The sequence below is a fragment of the Delphinapterus leucas genome, chromosome 16 (assembly GCF_059928025.1).
Source record: "Delphinapterus leucas isolate spDelLeu-1000000601 "Yukka" chromosome 16, BTC_Dleu_Yukka2, whole genome shotgun sequence".
NCBI classification, from domain to species: Eukaryota; Metazoa; Chordata; class Mammalia; order Artiodactyla; family Monodontidae; genus Delphinapterus; species Delphinapterus leucas.
Genome location: NC_143144.1, coordinates 13,087,692 through 13,110,557, shown reverse-complemented (window position 1 = coordinate 13,110,557; position 22,866 = coordinate 13,087,692). Strand labels below are relative to the sequence as shown.

Sequence of the window (22,866 nt, the reverse complement as noted above, 5' to 3'; positions counted from 1 at the left end):
GGAAAATTGGTACTGAGTGATGTGAGTTTTCAATTTTGTAAATATGTAAGAAAGCATCCTCACAGATTAATCTATACTGTTATATGAAGCAGGGTTGTTTATTTATTTAATACACTCCATTTTTTCGAGTAGTTTTAGGGTTACAGAAAAAATGAGAAGGCACAGAATTCCTATATACCCCTTCACCTCCACCTCCCTCCACAGTGTTCCATATTATTAGTATCTTGCATTAGTGTGGTACATTTTTACAACTGATGAGCCAATACTGATATAGTTTTACAACTGAAATCCATAGTTTACATTAGGATTGACCCTTTGTGTTTTACATTTTGTAGGTTTTGACAAATCAATGACATGTATCCACCATTACAGTATCCTACAGGATAGTTTCACCATCCTAAAAATTCTCTGTAATCCAGTATTCATCCCTCCCACCTTCACCCCGGACCCATGATCTTCTTGCTGTCTCCACAGTTTTGCCTTTATGAGAACGCATTACAGTTGGAATCATACAGTATAAAGCCTTTTCAGATTGACTTCTTTCATTTAGCAATACGCATCTAAGGTTCTTCTGTGTGTCTGTTACTTGATAGCTCATTTCTTTTTATCACCTGCTTGAGCATTATATCCTGTAACCTTGCTGTAATTGCTTACTAGTGTCAGGAGGTTTTGTTGTTGTTTCTCTGGAATCTTCTACATAGACAATCATGTTATCTGTGAACGTAGATAGTTTTATCTCTTCCTTCCAAATATGTACCTTTTATTTCCCTTACTTGTCTTACTGCATTAGCTAGGACTTCCTGAAGGATGCTGGAAAGGTGTAGTGAGAGGGGACCTCCTTGCATTGTTCCTTATCTTACTGGGAAAGCAACTAGTTTCTCACCATTAAGTATGATGCTAGCTGTAGGATTTTTATAGATGTTTATTACCAAGTTAAGGAAATTCCTTAGTATTTATTTATAGTAAGTTAGTATTCCTAGCTTACTGAGAGTTTCTTATTTATCACGAATGGGTGTTAGGATTTTCTGAAATGTTTTTCTGCACCTATTGATATGATCATATAATATTTCTTCTTTAGCCTGTTGACATGATGGGTTACATTAATTGATTATTAAATGTTGAACCAGTCTTGCATACCTGGATGAATCCCACTTGATCACGGCATGTAATTCTTTTTATACATTGTTGGATTCAATTTGCAGATATTTTGTTGAAAACTTCTATATCTATGTTCATGAGATATTAGTCTGTAGTTTTCCTTTCTTGTTATGTCTTTCCCTGGTTTTATAATTAGGGTAATGCTGGCCTCATACAATGAGTAAGAAGTATTCTCTCTGCTTTTACATTCTGTTAGATATCGTAGAGAACTGATACCATCTCTTCCTTAACTTGGTAGAATTCACCAGTGAAAACATCTGGGCCTAATACTTTCTGATTTGGAAGATTAACAATTGATTCAATTTCTTGAATAGATATATGCCTATTCCAGTTTATCCTTCTGTGAGTTTTGGCAGGTTGTGTCTTTCAAGGAATTGGTCCATTTCATCTAGGTTATCAAATTTGTGGGCTCAGAGTTGTCCATAACATTTGTTTATAATCCTTTTCATGCTCATGGGATCAGTAGTTATGGCTCTCTTTCATTCCTGGTATTAGCAACTTGTGTCTTCTGTTTTTCTTAGTTAAACTGGCTAGAGATTTATCAATTTTATTGACCTTCTCAAAGAACCAGCTTTTGGTTTTACTGATTTTCTCTATTGGTTTCCTGTTTTCAATTACTCTGATACCTGCCCTAATTCTCATTATTCTTTTGTTTTTTATTCCTTGGACTTAATTTGCTCTTCTTTGTCCAGTTTCCTAAAATGGAAGCTTAGACTCTGTGTGCAATCTAAGATCATTTGGTTATGTAATCTTAGATTATTAGCTTAACCTAATTATTTACATAATCTGATCATGTAATTTAGTACATCACCTTTGCCCCGTCAATAAAAGCACCACTCTAGTTCTACTCTGGCCCTGCTCCAGGCTCAATCCTCCTTCTCACAGAACCAACAGTCATTAAGGGCCCAGATCTCTGGGTACATCAGACCCTTGAATTTACAGTCTAATTTACAGCCCTGAGTGTCATCTAGTCTGAGGCTTCTTTCCTGGACCCTGTCTTGGAAAGCAGTTGCTTACACAGGGTTTGGATAAATTTAGGCTGAAGGCTAGAGTATTTACATATGTATACTCAAGGCACATCATGGTTTGCGATGAACCATGGGTGAAAAGAGAAAAGGGGCAAGGGGAGTAGGGCCTAGATATCGCCATGCATTGAATACATTTTATTGAACATTCAGTTATTTTGATATATAAGTTTTAAGATGTTAGACATTAGCTTTGTGGGCTTCCTTTTATTGAACTGTTGCTCCAGGCCCTATACACATGGGAGATGTGCCTAATGTTGTTAACAACTGCTAAACTAGGAGTATCTATTTTCTATTCACAATTTCATTAAGTTCTGTTTTGTGTAGGAAACATATAGTTTATATAACGTACATACCTAAGCCCTGTGAACTTAAGGGATACTTCACAGGTGTTTAATGCTGTTGCCCTAATTACTCAATTTATCTCTGCTTTTAAAAAGCTTCATATTCAAATGGTTGCCAAAATCAGGGTGGCAGAAAAGCTGTGATTATTAATACAAGGAAACTTCTTATTGTGAAATCCTGATTCCTTTATAATCTTATTGTAATACAGACTCCAGATTCCTTTTTGATTTTGCAACCTGTGAAGGTTAACTCAAATATATAAGCCATAAAATTTCATAGAAATACACACATAAACACACAGACTACCTGGTGAAATATGAATAAGGTCCGTATCTGACTTAGTAGTAGAGTACCATCAATTCCTTGCACTTGCTATGGTTATGTAACAATACTATTAGAGGAAGCTTCGTAAAGGGCACATGAGAATTTTATGTACTATTACTGCAACTTCTTGTGAGTCTATTTTACTCTTTTTTTTTTTAGTCTTTAAAGCTTTACATTGCACAATATACATCTATAAATTATGTTTCCTAAAAATAACTATGACATCAAAACCAAAACACAACTTCTAACTTCTAATGTTTGATTACCTCTAAAGAAAATCTTCAAACCATATGTCTCAAATGGACAGACTTCTCCCCAACATAAATTATGACATAACCTAGTTTGTATTTTTGCTACAATTTTTACAACATCAAAATATCTGTGAGGTTTTATGCCAGTATTAGTTACGTGACGTTCAATGGAATGTTACCTCTTAACAAGACTGTTCTATACTTGTTGCAGTCTAGAGATATGTCCCATGTCATTACTTTAGAGTAAAATAAGGCCAGTTTGTGGATGAAGGTTACTGAACATTCAGGATGTCAACAGAGCTTTCTCCATGGTGTGAATTGTCTGAAATGCTCAACATTTCTAATATTCGCTTCAATCATAAGATTTTTCTCCTGTGTGTGTTCTCTGATGTACAATGAGGTTTGACTTCTGAGAGAACGTTTTCCCACATGTGTTACATTCATAGGGCTTCTCCCCTGTGTGTGATCTCTGATGTTTAGCAAGGTCCGATTTACGATAAAAAACTTTCCCACATTCATTACATTGACAAGATTTCTCCCCTGTGTGAGCCCTGTTATGCACCGTGAGGGATGATTTGTGACTGAAGGATTTCCCACATTCATTACATTCATAAGGCTTTTCCCCTGTGTGTTTTCTCTGATGCAAAGTGAGTCCTGATTTCACACAAAAAGATTTTCCACATTCATTACATTTATAGGGTTTTTCTTCTGTATGCGTTCTCTGATGTACAATTAGAGCTGACTTATGGCAGAAAGCCTTTCCACATTCACTACATTCATAGGGTTTCTCCCCTATGTGAATTCTCTGGTGCTGAGTGAGCTGTGATTTCTGGCAGAAGGTTTTCCCACATTCACCACACTCATAGGGTTTCTCCCCTGTATGTGTTCTGTTATGTTTAGTTAGGTATGATTTATTATAGAAGATTTTTCCACATTCATGACATTCATAGGGTTTCTCCCCTGTATGGGTTCTATAGTGTTGAGAGAGGGTTGACTTATGGCTGAAAAATTTCCCACATTCAGGGCATGCAAAGGGTTTCTCCCCTGTGTGAGTTCTCTGATGTACCGTAAGGTCAGACTTCAAGCAGAAGGTTTTCCCACATTCATAACATTCATAAGGTTTCAACCCTGTATGAATTATCTGATGCCTGGTGAGTACTGACTTGTGGTAGAAAGTTTTCCCACATGCACTGCATTCATAGGGTTTATCTCCTAAGTGTGTTCTCTGATGTTGTGTAAGATGTGACTTCTGACAGAAAGATTTCCCACACTCAGGACACTCAAAGGGTTTCTCACCTGTATGAGTTCTCTGATGTACTGTAAGGTGTGAATTCATACAGAAGGATTTCCCACATTCATAACATTCATAGGGTTTCAGTCCTGTGTGTGTTCTATGATGTTTAGTGAGGTCTGACTTCTGGTAAAAAGTTTTCCCACATGCATTACACTGATAGGGTTTCTCCCCCGTATGTGTTCTCTGGTGTAATGTGAGGGCTGACTTGTGGCTGAAGGCTTTCCCACATTCACTGCATTCATAGGGTTTCTCCCCTGTGTGTGATCTCTGATGTTTAGTGAGGTTTGACTTCTCCCAGAAAGTTTTTCCACATTCATTACATTGAAAGCGTTTCTCTCCCGTGTGTATCCTCTGATGTCGAGTGAGGTGTGACTTCTCCCAAAAAGCTTTCCCACATTCATTACATTCAAAGTGTTTCTCTCCTGTATGAGTTTTCTGAAGCTGTGAGAGGTACAACTTCCTCCTGAAATTATTCCCACTTTCATCACATTCATAGTATTTCAAATGTGCCCCATGATGTTTCAAAAGGGTGGACTTCACACATAAGGATTTCCCACAATTACTAAGTTCATAGTGATTTTCCTTTGGGGGAGTTATCTGATGGAACAAGAAGGATGAGTTATCACAGAACCTTCTCCCATATTCATCATATTCACAGTCATTCCCTTCAGTGATCTCTCTTTTGTGTGCATACAATACTGCCTTTTCAAGGAAGGTTTCTCGATATATGCTATATTCAAAATTTTGCTCTAAAGTTTGAATCTTCTCAAGCTGAACAGGATCCTCATTATGACTGACCGTTTTCCCATTTTTAAAAAATTCACCTTTTTCTCTAGTGTGAGTTTTCTCATGTTTAATATTGAGTAGCAATTTTCCACAGGCATTAAATTCATCAGTCTTTTTTCCTAAATAGTTTTTCTTATTGATAACGAATTCTGAAACATAGTTCAAGTTCATTCCACATGAGTCACACCCACAGAGTATTTTTCTGGAAGGAAAAGAATCTGTGTCCAAGTTAAGTGGTTTTCCTATTACATTACCTTGTTCTTTAGTCAGCATTTTGTTATTGATGAATACAACTTCCCACACATGTTTAGGCTGGTTTTCTTGGCTCTTTTCTTTCATGTGATCAGTCTTCCAGACTTCTAGAAACAAGAAAAATTAATCTCATCACATGAACATTAACACATTTCTTATGGAACGAGACCTATATCCTATATACAAATGCCCTACATTGTTTGTAGCTGACTTTGCTTTCTTGTCTATTCTCCAGGGATGAAAATAACTGCAAGTATGTATTTTTTCTATTTCTAGGGTTTCAGGTGAAAATACAAATGCAAGAAAGAAAAAGGCCAGTATAGTGGAAAAAGGGAGAGGAAACTGTTATTAGAACACATACATTTGGTTTCCAACATCTGAGGAATAACAGAAACTCTTTAAATTTGAATCTCTCCATGAATCTTCCAAAAAACTAAAAAGATCAATATAAGGAGAACAAATAAAAGTACCAACAACAATCCATGACTTTGGCACAACTAGGAGATACAGAATACTACTAACTTCATATCACCACTAAGTAAGGAAATAAATATTCAAATACAGAAGAAACTGAGATAGAGCCCGTATCTACGAAAAGAGTCAGCTGGAGACTGTGGTAAACACATGTAAAACAAGAGACAGAAAACTTAGAGGTGATTAACCACAAATAAAAATTACTCCCAGCAAGAAAAAGTTCCACTGTGAGTGGGAAAATACTGAGATGATGTCACAGTTCTGATAGAGCTCAGACTACTGGGAAACCCGAATGAAGGGACTTGTAGTATGTGGGACTAAGGAGACAAGCAACGGCTGGTCAAAACTGTAAAAAAGACAAAGTGACTTTAGGACTTAAATTACAAAGAATCAGATACAGACTGAATTGTGTCCCCCTCCCAAATTCCTATGTTGAAGCCCTAATCCCCAATGTGGATGTGCTTGGAGACAGAGCCTTTAAGGAGGTAATGAAGGTTAAATGAGGTCATAAGGGTGGAGCACTAAGCCGATGGGAATGGGATACTTATTAGAAGAGGAAGGGACATCAGAGCTCACTTGCTCTCCATATGTACACAGAGAAAAGGCCACGTGAGGACACAGTGAAAAGGTGCTGTCTGCAAGCTGAGGAGAGAGGCCTCACCTCACCAGAAACCAACCCTGTTGGCACCTTCATCTTGAACATCTAGTCTCTAGAATGTGAGAAAATAAATATGTTTTGTAAGCTACTCAGTCTGTGGTATTTTGTTATAGCAGCCCAAGCAGACTAACAGCCCAAAAAGAAAACAGACTCGACTGAAATTTTAATAAAAAGCAATGGAAAAAAAAAAAAGGCATAAAAGCAGCAAAAACACAACAAGAAAAAACTAAAAAAAGAAAATAACTGAATAAGCAAGTAAATTCTGGATAAAAAAAGGTAGTCTAACTGTTAGTGGGAATGTAAGTTGGTGCAGCCACTATGGAGAACAGTATGAAGGTTCCTCAAAAAGCCAAAAAATAAAGTTACCACATGATCCAGCAATCCCACTCCTGGACATATATCCAGACAAAACTATAATTCAAAAAGATACATGCACCCCTATGTTCATAGCAGCACTATTCACAATAGCCAAGACACGGAAACAACCTAAATGTCCATCAACACAGAAATGTATAAAGATGTAGTACATATATACAATGGAATACTACTCAGCCATAAAAAAGAATAAAATAATGCCATTTGCAGCAATATGGATGGAACTAGAGAGTATCATACTAAGTGAAGTAAGTCAAAAAGAGAAAGACAAATACCATATGACATCACTTATATGTGGAATATAAAATATAACACAAATGAACTTATCTACGAAACAGAAATGGACTCAGAGAACAAACTTGTGGTTGCCAATGGGGAGGGGGTTGGGGGAGGGATGAAGTGGGAGTTTGTTGTTAGAAGGTGCAATCTATTATACATAGTGTGGATAACAACAAGGTCCTACTGTATAGCTCAGGAAACTATATTCAATATCCTGTGATAAACCATAATGGAAAAGAATATTTTAAAAAATGTTCATATATGTATAACTGAATCACTTTGCTGTACAGCAGAAATTAACACATCGTAAATCATCTATACTTAAATAAAAAATAAATTAAAAATGAAAATACAGAAAAGCAAATGGAAAAAATAAACACCTATAATTTCACCATCCAGAAAAAAATGTAGTCTGTGAAAATATAATAAAAAAAAATTAAAACTGTATGTAGGTGTGACTGTAGTCTCTAAAGACAAAAAATAGGGACTTCCCTGGTGGCGCAGTGGTTAAGAATCTGCCTGCCAATGCAGGGGACATGGGTTCGATCTCTGGTCTGGGAAGACCCCACATGCCACGGAGCAACTAAGCCCGTGAGCCACAACTACTGAATCTGCACTCTAGAGCCCATGAGCCACAACTACTGAGCCCATGTGCCACAACTACTGAAGCCCGTACGCCCTAGAGCCCGTGCGCCACAACTACTGAAGCTCACACGCCACAACAAGAGAAGCCACCGCAATGAGAAGCCCACGCACTGCAATGAAGAGTAACCCCCTGAGGCTTCCCTGGTGGTGCAGTGGTTGAGGGTCCACCTGCCGATGCAGGGGACACGGGTTCGTGCCCCAGTCCGGGAGGATCCCACATGCCGCGGAGTGGCTGGGCCCATGAGCCTGTGCGTCTGGAGCCTGTGCTCCGCAGTGGGAGAGGGCACAACAGTGAGAGACCCGCGTACCGCCAAAAAAAAAAAAAGTAGCCCCCGCTCGCCACAACTAGAGAAAGCCCGTGCACGGCAACAAAGACCCAGTGCAGCCAAAAATAAAATAAAATTTAAAAAAATAAAGAGGAAAAAATAGAAAATAATGGAATAAATCTAAAATTAAAACCCATAATCTGAGAAAATTGTCCAGAGATAAAAGACCTAATCCACATATTCAAAATGACCACCATGAACCTGGAAAAACTGAGCTGCAAGAGTCCTAAGACATACCTTAGTAAAATTACTAAAATGAAGAAAAATCCTCTGGACAAAAAGACTAAGTCTCAACAAAAACATAAATGTAGGTTTGGCAATAAACAAAACAAAGCTCAGTGGAGCACCACTTTCAAGAAAAGGAAGTGGGAGTCAAGCGGTTTTATCCTTTATTTATAATCCTTTAAGTAAGAAGCTATGGAAAAAGGCAAACCAGTTTAGATATTCACAAAGTTAGGTAATAACTGTAATCATGAAACCTTCTAGAAGAGAACAAACTTCAAGCAACTGAGATCTGACAGGAGACACTGGCAGAAAAACTGAACAATGAATACATTTAACTGTAGCTCTACAACTAAAATAAGGATGAAAACAAGGACAGAATAATAACACGTAAATGTTACATGTCCTGGTGAAACAGAAATAATGTAATTTAAAAACTACAGGAAATAGGAGAGAAAAAAACAGGAAATAAGAATAAGCTCAGAAATAGCCACAAGAAAAATAGAGTCTAAAGGATGTCAATAAAACCTGAAAAATCAAATAGAGGGTTAAGTAAGGAAATGGGTAACTAATGCCATTATATCAGTATAAAAGTAGAACGAAAATTCAGAATTTCCTAATTGCCTCCCCTCCAAAAAGAACAAAGGAAAAAGACCAAATAGAAAAATTCAGTAAATGTGATAGACTCATTAAATGTAACAAGACAAAACTGAGACCAAACATACGAGTCATACCAATAAATACGAATGAGCTTAACTCACCAATAAAACCAAAACGATTTTCAAAGTGAGTCACAGACAAAACCGAAATCTATACTGTATAGGGAAAACACCCTTAGGGAAAATGACACAAAAAGGCTAACAACAAGGGGATGGACAGTATCATTCCAAACAAAGGGAAACAAGAAGGAAGCAGAGGTGCAATCTTGATATCAGGAAGGACAAAGAAACACTTTACAATGCTAAAATCTCTAACTTTGAGTGCAGAAATAACAGTTATGAGTACCTACACAGACCAAACAACTTTATGAAGCAGAACTCAGAGAAGCAAGGAAAAACAGAAAAACGCTAATACGAAAAGTATTTAAAGACGGATTAAAGCAAAGAGTGAGGGGTATAGAAAACTTAAATATAATAATTACACACATATTACAAATTCATATCTAATTTTATAATATCAAAGCTTATAACAGAAAATATACTTACATCTCAAGTGTACATGAAACATTCACAAAAACTGATATAGATAACATGCATGGGTAATAATACAGTAAAAACAAATTAATGGGGAAGAATGACCTTTCATCTGGACCTGAAAAACAACTCTGTAGTAAACTGCTCTTTGGTGAGAGGGGAAACACAAACCAAAGCTGAAGAAGTTCTAAAACGAAAAACTAATGAAAATATTACTTATGAGGATGTATGGGATACATGTACTGGTCAGAAGGAATTTCACAGCATTAGATATTTCTACCAATGAAAAAAGAATGAAAACAACAATTCTTGACTCAAAAAAACTAGAAAAAGACAATAGTAGTGTAAAAGAAAGTAGAAAGTATGAAGGAAATAATAACGGTAAAAACAGATAAATAATAAATTTAAAATAATAAAGAAAAAAAATCTCATCTTTAAGGTCTAGCAGTTTTATTAAGGTATGTCTTAGGACTATTTAAGGTATGTTTCCCCAGATTTCTGGTGGTCTCTTTGAATATGTGAATCAGGTCTTTCATTTCTGCACAGTTTTCTTAGATTAGAAGTTAATGAAACAAACAGAAAAAAAGAACACATTAAGTCAAAAGCCTGGTTCTTTGAAAAAATTCACATAGGCAAATCACTGCCTAACCTAATCAACAAAACAAGGGGGAGAAATCTCAACTATACAAAACAAGAAATGATAAGGAAGAAACAATCACTGAAACAAGGTATGAAGAAATCTTAAAAGACTCTTTTTGTACAACTTGACACAAACCCATTTGAAAGAGAAAAAGTAAATAACTTCCTAGGAAAATACAACTTAATCAAAATTTACCCTGGTAGAGACAAAAAATATAAACAGAAAAACTTCCACATAAGAAGCAGAAAATAGCAAGTTTGCCTAAGCAGTAGAATAAGCACCTCTAAACCTTTCACCCAGATTCACAAATTGTTAAACTTTTGCCACATATGCTTTATCTTTCTCTATATAAACCCTTCTTAACCATTAACTATTTTAGTTAAATACTAACATCATGACCCATTACTCCAAATACGTCAGCATTCTATCTCCTAAGAATAAAGGCATGGTCACACTCAAGGAAATTGTACCCTGATAATGTATCATCCATTATACAGTCCATTCAAGAAGAGCAGTATCTCTGAAAATACCTGTGTGGTTTTCAGCTATATAAATACCTTCCTTTCACTGAAAAATCCTCCAAAAACAGAGGTATTGCTATCATGAAACTGGATTTCATCAAAATTGTTTTATTTAAAAAATTTCCACATACATTCTGAAATTTATTGAAATATTATGCTATATTTCTTTGACTTATTTTTTTCACTCTAAGTTTCCAAAATTCATCCACACTATTGTACACAGATATATATATAAGACCACTGTGAGAATGTACTGTAATTTACATACTCATACCCCTATTTGATGGATAGTCTTGTTGATCCTAGTTTTTCTGTTATTATGAACAATATAGAGACATTCTTCTATACATCCCTGGTGAATATTTGGAAAAGTGTCCGTAAAGCAGTGCTACTCAAAAGTGGAGTTTGCATATCGCTGCCAGCCAATATATGTATATAACAAGGTGTGATGACATAAATAAACTGAGAGCAACCATTTAGAAACTTTCACAGCAATCTCAAAATAGCTTCAGTGAGGCACAGCTGATGAATCAACTGAATATGTTTAAACTATATAATTTGATAAGTTCTGACATAATATATATGAATGGATTTATTTCTGGGCTCCATATTCTGATCGACTCCTCTATGTGTCTTTCTTGATGCTAACACCACACTTTTTTTTTTTTTTTTGCGGTACGCGGGCCTCTCACTGTTGTGGCCTCTCACGTTGCAGAGCACAGGCTCCGGACGCGCAGGCTCAGCGGCCATGGCTCACGGGCCCAGCTGCTCCGTGGCATGTGGGATCTTCCCGGACCAGGGCACAAACCCGTGTCCCCTGCATCGGCAGGCGGACTCTCAACCACTGCGCCACCAGAGAAGCCCCACACTGTCTTGTTTATCATAACTTTATAATAAGTCTTGAAATCAGGCAGTGTTATTGCTACAACTTAGCTTTTATTTTTCGAAGTTATTTGTTATTCTAGCTCCTTGGCACTTCTATGTGAAATTAAGAATCAGCTAGTCAATTACTGTAAGAAAACCTGCTGGGACTTAGATTGGGATTGTTCTGAATCTACAGGGTTTTTTTCTTTATTTTTACAGTTCTTTTTAATGAGAAAAATGTTAAACTATATTGAGCACTTGGATACATGAACATGTATCATATATAAATGTATACACGTACAGAACGTGAAGGTATCTCTCTCCATTTATTTAGGTATTCAACTTCTCTCTGCAATGGTCTATAATATTCAGTGAGGTCTTTCACATCTTTGCCAGATACATCAGCCAAAAAAATATTTTTCACACTATTGCAAATAATACTTAAAAATTTTTCATTTTCCAATCAATCGCTGGTAGTATATAGAAATAAAACTGATTTTTGTATATTGATTTTTATCTTGCAACCTACATGCACTTAAAAGTTTTAGTCTTTTTTTTTTTTTCTTGTAGATTCCATTCTACATAATCATTTTTTTGTGAATAAAGACAGTTCTACTTCTTTTCCACTCTGGCCTCCTTTTCTTTTTCTTCCCTGATTACACTAGCCAGGTTACATTATATTAATGAGTGTGAATAGACTATTTGTCTCGTTCCTGATATTGTTAAGAAAACTATTCAGTTTTCAAATATTAAGCACAACATTGGTCAGTTTTCTATAAGATGCCCTTTATTTTATTCTTCATTTGAGAGCTTTCATCAGGAATGCTGGATTTTGTCAAATGTTTTTCCTGTATCTACTAAAATGATCATATAGGTTTTTCTTTTGTTTAGTTTTAAAATACGAGGTAATAATAACTGCATAATTGATGGGGGACAGTGCAAAATGAAAATGTGGGGCCACTTGGTCAAATATCATAAACAAAATTATACTTAAAGCTATTAAAATTATGCTTTAGTCAAAGTATTTCATTACTTATAAGACTCAATAGATATAGTGATAGAGAACTAAGTATATAAACTTACAAACTGCAAAACAGACAACATGGGCTAAATTTCTGATACACTATTTCAAAACATAAATTTTAATATATCTAGAGATAAAGATTCTTGAGAAACAGTTTTCTAAAACTAACTTTCTAAAATAGGTATATGTAAGAGTTTAATTTTATAATTTTTGAATTTTTTTCCTGTGATGAGAATACTTAGGATTTACTCTTAACAACTTTCATATATAACAGACAGCAGTGTTAATTATATGTATCATGTTGTACATCACATCCCTAGTACTTATTTATCTTATAACTGGAAGTTTGTATCTTTTGACTGTCTTCAGCCAATCCACCCCCCACCCCACCCCCACCTATGGTAACCACAAATCTCAGCTTTTTCTATGACGTTGTCTGTTTTTGAAATATAATTGACCTATGTCGTGCTAGTTCCTGTTATACAACGTAGTGATTCAATATTTTTATAAACTTCAAACTGATCACAAAGATAAGTCTAGTTATATTATGTCACCATACAAAGATATATATAGTTATCGACTATTTTCACCACACTATACATTTCATAACTGTGACTCATTTATTTTGCAACTGGCAGTTTGTTCCTCTTAATCTCCCTCACCTATTTCTTTCCTCTCCCTACCTCCCTCCCCGCTGGCAAACACCTGCCCTCTGTTCTCTGTAACTCTCTTTCTGTTTTGTTTGTTCATTTGCTTTGTTTTTTTAGATTCCATATATAAGTGAAATAATACGACTTCATCTTTGTCTGACTTATTTCACTAGGCATAATACCCTCTAGGTCCATCCATGTTGTTTTAAGTGGTAAGATTTCATTTCTTAGTGGCTGAGTAATACTCGTGTGTGTGTGTGTGTGTGTGTGTGTGTGTGTGTACTACATCTTTATCCACTCATCTATTGATGCGTGCTTAGATTGCTTTCATATCTTGGCTATTGTAAATAATGATCCAATAAACACAGGCACATATAGCTTTGCAAATTAGTGTTTTCAATTTCTTCAGATAAATACCCAGAAGTGGAACTGCTGGATCATGTGGTAGTTCTATTTTTAAATTTTTGAGGAATTTTCATACTGTTTTCCATAGTGGCTATACCAGTTTACAGTCCCACCAACAGTGCACAAGGATTTTCTTTTCTCCACATCCTTGTCAACACTTGCTATTTGTTGTCTTTTTGATAAAAGCCATTCTGACAGGTGTGAGGTGATAACTCATTGTAGTTTTGAGTTGCATTTCCCTGAATGATTCATGATGTTGAGCATCTTTTCATGTGCCTGGAAGCCATCTGCATGTCTTCTTTGGGAAAATGTCTATTTAGATCCTCTGCCCATTTTTAAATCAGCCTGTTTGTTTTTTGATGTTGAGTTGTGTGAGTTCTTCGTATATTTTGGATATTAACCCCTTGTCAGATATGTGGTTTTCAAATACCTTCTCCCATTCAGTAGGTGGCCTTTTCTTTTTGTTGACAGTTTTTTTCACTGTGCAAAACTTTTTAGTTTGATTAGTCCCGTTTATTTTTTTGTTTCCCTTTCCTCAGGAGACAAATCCAAAAAAATATTACTAAGACTGATGTCAAAGAGAATACTGCTTATGTTGTCTTCTAGAAGTTTTATGGTTTCAGCTCTTACATTTAAGTCTTTAATCCACTTTGAATTTATTTTTGTGCATGGTGCAAGAAACAGGCAAGTTTGATTCTTTCGAATACAGCTGTCCAGTTTTTTCAAAACTGTTTATTGAAGAGGCTGTCTTTTCCCCATTGTATATTCTTGCTTACTTTGTCATAGATTAATTGACCATATAAATGTGGGTTCATTTCTGGGCTCTATTCTGTTCTATGGATGTATGTTTCTGTTTTTGTGCCAGTACTATACAGTTTTGATTACTGTAGTTCAGCAGTATAGTTTGAAATCAGGAAGCATAACACCTCCAGCTTTTTTTCCCCTCAAGATGCTTTTGGCTATTTGGGGTCTTTTGTGCTTCTATACAAATTTTAGAATTATTTGTTCTAGTTCTGTAACAAATGCCACTGGTATTTTGATAAGTATTGCATTGAATCTATAGATTGCCTTGGGTAGTACGGTCATTTTAACCACTAATTCTACCATGGGCATGGTATGTCTTTCCATCTGTGTAATCTTTAATTTCTTTCATCAGTGACTTTTAGTTTCCCAAGTACAGGTCTTTTACCTCCTTAGTTAGATTTATTCCTAGGTAATTATTCTTTCTGATGCAACTGTAATGAGACATTTCTTAATTTATCTTTTTCATAGTCCGTTGTTAGTGTATAGAAATGCAACAGATTTCTATTGCAAAATTTGTATCGAATTTTGTATCCGACAACTTTACCAAATTCATTGATGGGCTCTAATAGTTTTTTGGCAGTGTCTTTAGAGCTTTCTATGTATAAATACCATGTCACCTGCAAACAGTGATAGTTTTACTTCTTCCTTTCCAATTTATACTTTTATTTCTCATTCTTGTCTGACTGCTGTGGCAAGGACTATCAATACTATGCTGAATAAAAGTGAGAATGAGCATCCTTGGCTTGTTTCTGATCATAGAGGAAATGCTTTTAGCTTTTCACTGCTGAATATGATGTTAGCTGTGGGCTTATCATATATGGCCACATCCCTCTGCACACACTTTGAGAGTTTTATTGTGAATGGATGTAGAATTTTGTCAAAAGCCTTTTCTGCATCTAGTAGGATAATCATATTATTTTTATTCTCCAATTTATTACTGTGTTGTATCACACTGATTGATTTTTAGATACTGAATAATCCTTGCATTCCTGGGATAAATCCCACTGGATCATGGTGTATGATCCTTATAATGTACTGCTGAATTCAGTTTGCTAATACTTTGTTGAGGAATTTTGTATGTATATTCATCAGTGATAATTTTTTGGGGGGGATATCACTGACTGGTTTTGGTATTAGGGTGATGCTGATCTCCTAGAATGCATTTGAAAGCATTCCTTTCTCTGTAATGTTTTGGAATAGTTTGAGAAAGATAAGTGTTAACTCTTCTCTAAATGTTTGGTAGTATTCACCTGTGAAGGCATCTGGTCCTGGACTTTTGGTTTTTATGATTTTTCTAAAAAATTACTGATTCAATTTCATTACTGCTAATTGGTCTGTTCATATTTTCTATTTCTTCTGGGTTCAGTCTTGGGAGACTGTACATTTTTAGCAATTTGTCCATTTCTTCTAGGTTGACCAAGACTTTAATTTTAAATGTAAATTTATACAATAGCATTTTAATGTTTCCTCTGACACTTCCTATAATCTGTACAAGAAACCAAAAATGGCTTCAGGATTTGTATATAATTCAAAACACCTGTTTATGCAGTCTATTGCTGTATCTTCAAAAACAAGTTAAAAGGGCTTCCCTGGTGGCACAGTGGTTAAGAATCTGCCTGCCAATGCAGGGGACACAGGTTCGAGCCCTGGTCTGGGAAGATCTCACATGCCGCGGAGCAACTAGGCCCATGAGCCACAACCACTGAGCCTCGCATCTGGAGCCTGTGCTCCGCAACGAGAGGCCGCAATAGTGAGAGGCCCATGCACCGCGATGAAGTGGCCCCCACTTGCCGCAACTAGAGAAAAGCCCTCGCACAGAAACGAAGACCCAACACAGCCAAAAATAAATTTTAAAAAAGTTAAAAGTAATTTCAGGGCTTCCCTGGTGGCGCAGTGGTTGAGGGTCCTCCTGTCGATGCAGGGGACGTGGGTTTGTGCCCCGGTCCGGGAAGATCCCGCATGCCGCGGAGCAGCTGGGCCCGTGAGTCATGGCCGCTGAGCCTGCGTGTCCAGAGCCTGTGCTCCGCAGCGGGAGAGGCCACAACAGTGAGAGGCCTGCGTACCGCAAAAAAAAAAAAAAAAGTAATTTCAAAACTGACTTTCTTGTTCATAGTTGGTTCATCCAAAATTACATATGAAAATAATATTCTTTTCCATCAAGTTTAATTTCTATTTCTAAACCTGTGACACCAGCTTTGCAATGTAGCAGTTGTTTTCAAGACCAGAGTCTACACTCTGAAGAATTCTAGTGACTACCTGGTACACCCTAATGCACCATCTATGAGTATGCTTTTATTTTGCAATACCTTATTGACTATGACTACTGCCTGCGTACCAGAGTACAGTCCCAGTACTTAGCCCAGAAAGTTAATATTTTATGCACGTGCTAAAGGGATAGGCTCCAGGGAGAAGAAGCAAGCTAGCCTCCCGCTGGGGGTTCTCTCTTGGGCCTGCAATCATTGCACTACTGCTCTGGTTCTGCTGCTGCTGTCACCAATGAGGACGTGGGTCTTGGTCACCCACTCAGGAATACAGGACACCAGACTGCACCAAGCAGCCAGACCAAAAGCTTAGTGAGCACACTGCCATTCAATGTATCCTGTCTGTTCACACATAATGCTCCACTGTCCCATGAGACTTGCCACACAAATCACAAGTTCAAAGACAAAACTGTTAGGAATTTTGAGATGGCAAATGCAGAACATTAAACCAAGTACAGGGCCCCGTCTGAGAGTGCAGTACTGTGTTACTAAACAGGCTGCATATCCATGAAATTGGCCTTTATACAGAGAATTACACTGACTGCTTTCCAAATGTCAAAAAAGCCTTCCTAGGATTAATTCCACTTGGTCATGATGTTGAGTCTTTTAATATATTTTTGGTTTCTAATTGCTAAAATCTTATTTAGAGTTTTTGCATTTATGTTCAAAATACACACTGGTCTGTAGCTTCTTTTCTGACAATGTCTTTGTCTAGTTTTGGTATTAGGGCAATGCTGGCCTCAAAGAATGAATTTCCAGTATAGCCTCCTCCTGAATTTTCTGGAAGCCATTTAGGTAGAATTGGTATTATTTCATGTCTGGCAGAATTCACTAATAAAGCCATCTGGACCTGGGATCTTCTTTGTGGAATCGTTATCTATTTCCTTTGGAGTAAGCTTTGGTAGTCATTTATTTGAAGGAAACTGCCCATTTCATCTAAATTGCTGAATTTATAAAGTTACAGGCCCAATACTCCCTTATTTTTCCTCATAATATCTGTACAATTTTTAGTGATATCACCACTCCCATTCTTGATATCAATAATGTTTCATCTAGAAGTTTATCAATTTTACTGGTCTTCTCAAAGAACCAGCTTTTGATTTCACTAATTTTCTCAACTATGTTCTCTATTCATTGTTTTCCACTTTGTTTTTTATTACTTCATTTTTTCTGCTTACTATGGGTTTAATTTGTTCTTTTTTTCTGGATTTTTAAGGTACAAGCAGCTGAAGCGACTGATTTGAGAATTTCCTTCTTATCCAACACAAATTTCACATGTGTATGTTGGATATATATTCCCATATGCATGAAATTTACATTATATATTAAATATATTATATAAAATACACTACATGTATGCCACATACACAGAATTCCATATATATTTCTCTGAGATATACACACACAAAATTAATTTGATTGCCTAAGAAGAAAGGTCCCAAATCAATTACCTTAGCGGCTTCCACTCTAAAAAACCTGAAAAGAGCAAATTAAATCCGAAAGTAAGCAAAAGAAAAGAATAAAGATCTGGATGGAAAATAATGAAATCAATGAAATATTATATCAATTTTATGTTACCTATATAAAAAAATCTTATATGTAAATTTCCCACAAATTCTTTTTCCTTTTTTTTTTTTTTTTTTTTTTGGCTGTGCCATGCAGCTTGCAGGATCTCAGTCAGTTCCCTGACCAGAGACTGAACCTGGGCCATGGCAGTGAAAACCCGGAATCCTAATCACTAGGCTACCAAGGAATTCCCACCCACAAATTGTATTTTCATTAAAAGTTCAATATACTTTCTAATTTCCCCTTTGAATTCTTCTTTGAACCATGGGTTATGTAGAGGTGCGTTACTGAGTTTCTAACTGCAGTTGACTCTTGAACAATGCAGGGGTTAGGGGCACTGACCCTTCACACAGTTGAAAATCCACAGGTAACTTTACCATCAGCCCTCCATAGCCAGGGTTCCATATCCATGGATTCAACCAACAATAGACCATGGAGTACTGTAGTATGTAGTGAAAAGAATCCAGTATAAGTGGACCTGTGCAGTTCAAACACATGTTATTCAAGGTTCCACTGTATTTAGGGATTTTACAAATCTTTCTGTTACCGATTTTTAATTGAACTAGATTTAACTCTATTTTGGTAAGAGAAGATAATTTAAATGACTTGTATCCCTTTAAATTTATTCAGACTTGTTTTATGTCCAAAAATGTAGTAATCTACCTTGGTAAATATTTATGTGTCCTTAAAAAGAATGTGTATTCCACTGGTTTGGGGAGGGGAGGAATACTTTATAACTGTCAATTAAGTCAATTTGGTTATTTAGTGTTGTTCAAGTCTACTATATCTTTATGCTCATTTGCCATTTCCTTCTTCTATTGGTTACTGGGAGAGAGAGGCTGAAACATCTGACTATAATTATGGATCTGTCTCCTTCAAGTTGTATCAGTTTTTCCTTCACACACTGAAAAACTTTAATAGTGGCATTAAAGTCTAGGATTGTTAAATTCTTTTGATAAATTTAATCTCATCATCATTTAAAAAATCGTTTCACTAGCAATATCCTTGGCTTTGAAATCTATTCCATCTGATACTGACACAGCACTGCAGCCTTTTAAATAAGTATTCATTCCAAGGTGCGTTGCTGCTCACTCTGAGGCAAGACTTTTCTAAGTATTCTACCTAACACTCTGTGAATTACGACTTTTTCCACTCTGGCTGGTGAGAACAGTCCTTTTCCGGGCCCTCTGTGAGAGCTGTGCACTGTGTCTTCCAGTTATTTTCAAATTCTCTTTAATTTCTTCACTATATGAGCTGATCAATATTCTGCTGAATACTCAAGGACAATCCACTGTAGATATCCAGACTTTTCTCTCTGTGCAGTTACTGCCTATTTTGTCCTCTATCCTGTGAACCGTAAGCAGCTTTAATCTCTTTGGATTGTCAACTCCAATTCCTAATTTAGCGAGAGTGCAAGGCTCTATCAGGGTTCAGTGACCTGGTAGAGTTATCATAGACCTCAAGTCCTATGTTTTCTGGCTCTAAGTAATTTCTGCCGTTGGTTGGTTGATGACTACTGTCTTGAAATTCACTGTTTCATTTACTTTGTCTGATCGTTTTGGTTGTTTCAGATAGGATGGTAAATCCAGTCCCTATTATTTCATCTTGGCTGGGTGTGGAAAAGTTTTTTTTTTTTAACAGAAACTTTAAAGCATAATTTTATATTTGAATCTAATACAGGAATACCTCATTTTACTGTGCTTCACTTTACTGAGATTCACAGATACTGCATTTTTTACAAATTTGTGGCAACAAATTGTAAAAGGAAGGTTTGTGGCAACCCTGCATCACTGTCATTTTTCCAACAGCATTTGCTCACTTCATGTCTCTGTGTCACATCTGGTAATTCTTACAATATTTCAAACCTGCCACCAGCAAAAAGATTATAACTCACTGAAGGCTCACATAATGGTCAGCATTTTTTAGCAATAAAATATTTTTAAATTAAGATACATATATTGGCTTTTTTTAGACATAATGCTATTGCACACTTAACAGTCTACAGTATAGTATAAATAAAACTTTTATATGCACTGGGAAACCAAAAGATTGTTATGACTCACTTTACTGGGATATATCGCTTTAGTGGAACCAAACCCACAATATATCCAAGGTATGCCTGTAATAAAAAAAGCAAAGCCTATATTTTGTATGTCTTTGCTCTGTATCTTTTATGTTTTATGAAAATATTTATCAATAATATAATTTAAATTTTTAAAGAAAACAGAAACACCAGTTCCTCATCACAGTTTGAGATATAAAAGTGTATCTCAAGGATATAAGTATAAAACTAGATCAAAGGGAATGTGTATATTCAACTATAAAAGGTAATAAATTGTTTTCTGACGTGATCTGGCCATAGCACTGAATAAAAACATTCATTTCTCTGCACTATAAACAATATTTGGTATTGTTAGACTCTATAATTCTTTTTATTTAAATAGATATAAACTGGTATTTAATTCTAGCCTTATTATGCATTTCTCTATTACCAATGAAGCTTTGCATCTTTGCCTTATGACCATTTTTAAAAAATTGAGCTGTATTTTTATATTAACTTATAAGAGGCTAACATTCATCACATTTTTGAGTATTTGCTATGTGTATTATTCTAGGAAGTGGAGACATAGCTGAAAAGAAAACAGGCAAACTCTCTGCTTTCATGAACCTTACATCCCAGTGGAGAGACACAGTAATGATACATGTAAGTAACACACTACATGCATTAACTGCAATTTAGAAAACTATCCTATCTTTTGACAATGATTTGCAGTGCCAGATCTATCCAAAGATCAAGTTCCCATACATGGAGAGGTCATCTTCTGGGCTCTCCTTGAACCAAACCAACAAACCAAATTACCACAGGCTTATTATATATCTCAATCATTTTCTGGGTTCTAATTTTTTAAGGGGTAACTGGACTTCTTGAAAACAAAAACAAACACAACAAAGTTCATAGGAACTCCAATTAGAATTAATTGAATAGATACATGAATTTAGAGAGGAATACATCTTTATGATGTTGGCCCTTCCAGTGATCAGCCAGATACACATATTCACAAATATGAAGCTTCTTTAAGTTTTTCAGTAACATTTTATATTTTTTATATAAAGGTATTCCATGTATGTTTAAAACAAGCTATCAGAAACATACACACATTTCCTACTGATCGTAAAACACACTGTCACTTTGAGAAAAGCAGAACACTGTCCCAGCTCCTGGCTCCAGTGCAATGGTGCACTGCTTTCACCCAGAGATAGAGGCAGGCCATAAGAAGAGAGAACTCAGAAGCTCTTCTCAAGAAAATTCACTTTGTGTGGAACAGAGTGTAGGTAAGTTCAAGCCTAAGGTCACCACTGAAAACAATGAAATTTCAGTGATAAGTAATTAAGAGGCAAGTAGCTCCATGAGAGCAAAAAGCTAAGCCACAGACCAACTAAAAATATACCAGAAGGAACAAGGGAGACAGACAAGTAAGAAGAGGCATCTAAAGCTATTGGATTTGTTCCTATCTACCAAAAAACACTCATGTAAATACACTCATACACCCAGATTTCCTACAGTAATAATTTTCTTATATTTTCTGGGAGGTGATTTCCTAAATGGTGACATGAAGGGCAACATCAAAGACTACCATCTGAAAGGGGCTCAAATTTAATTGGACCAATCTGTACAGCAATATATGATGCAGGACATTGTTGGAAACAGCAGAGCAATCAGTTAATTAGTAGAGGCTAATAAAAAGAAATGAAATTGGGTCATTTGTAGATATGTGGATGGACCTAGAATCTGTCATACAGAGTGAAGTAAGTCAGAAAAACAAATATCGTATATTAACATATATATGTGGAATCTAGAAAAATGGTACAGATGAACCTAGTTGCAGGGCAGGAATAGAAACGTAGATGTAGAGAACGGACGTGTGGACACGGGGAGAAGGGGAGGGTGGGATGAATTGGGAGATTAGGTTTGACATAAATGCACTACTATGTGTAAAACAGATAGCTAGTGGGAACCTGCTGTATAGCACAGGGAGCTCAGCTTGGTGCTCTGTGACAACCTAGATGGGTGGGATTGGGGGTGGAGGGAGGGAGTTCCAAGAGGAAGGGGATACACGTATACATATAGCTGATTCACGTCACTGTACAGCAGAAACTAACACAACATTGTAAAGCAATTATACTCCAAGAAAAAAAGAAAGGGACAGGAAAAAAACCAAAACACAACAATTAGCAGAGGAGGCTAAATGCAAGGTGTGATACCAACAGAGGCAGACAAGTTAACAAAGAGATCAGAGAAAGAGATATTAATCAGGATTCTGCAGAGAAAGAGAACCAATAGGAGATACATATAGATATATACATACATGTATATATCTATCTACAGATAGATACAGAGAGAGAAAGAGAGGTTTGTTAAAAGAAATTAGTTTATGCAGTTAAGGCCAAGAAGTCTCAAATCTGCTGTCTGCAAGGTAGAGAACCAGGGAAGCCAGTGATAATTCCCTAGTCCAAAGGTCTGAG

General features: G+C 36.2%; 1 protein-coding gene across 1 annotated transcript in view; it reads right to left on the bottom strand.

The window, feature by feature from the left end:
- Window positions 1-74: 74 nt before the first annotated feature.
- LOC111163992 (uncharacterized) overlaps window positions 75-22,866 on the bottom strand; it is a 48,869-nt gene continuing 26,077 nt past the window's right edge. Inside the window, exon 5 of the mRNA XM_022553246.3 lies at window positions 75-5,542. Coding sequence (XP_022408954.3) covers window positions 3,456-5,542 — 2,087 coding nt within the window. The 3' untranslated portion in view covers window positions 75-3,455. The remainder of the gene's footprint in view (window positions 5,543-22,866) is intronic.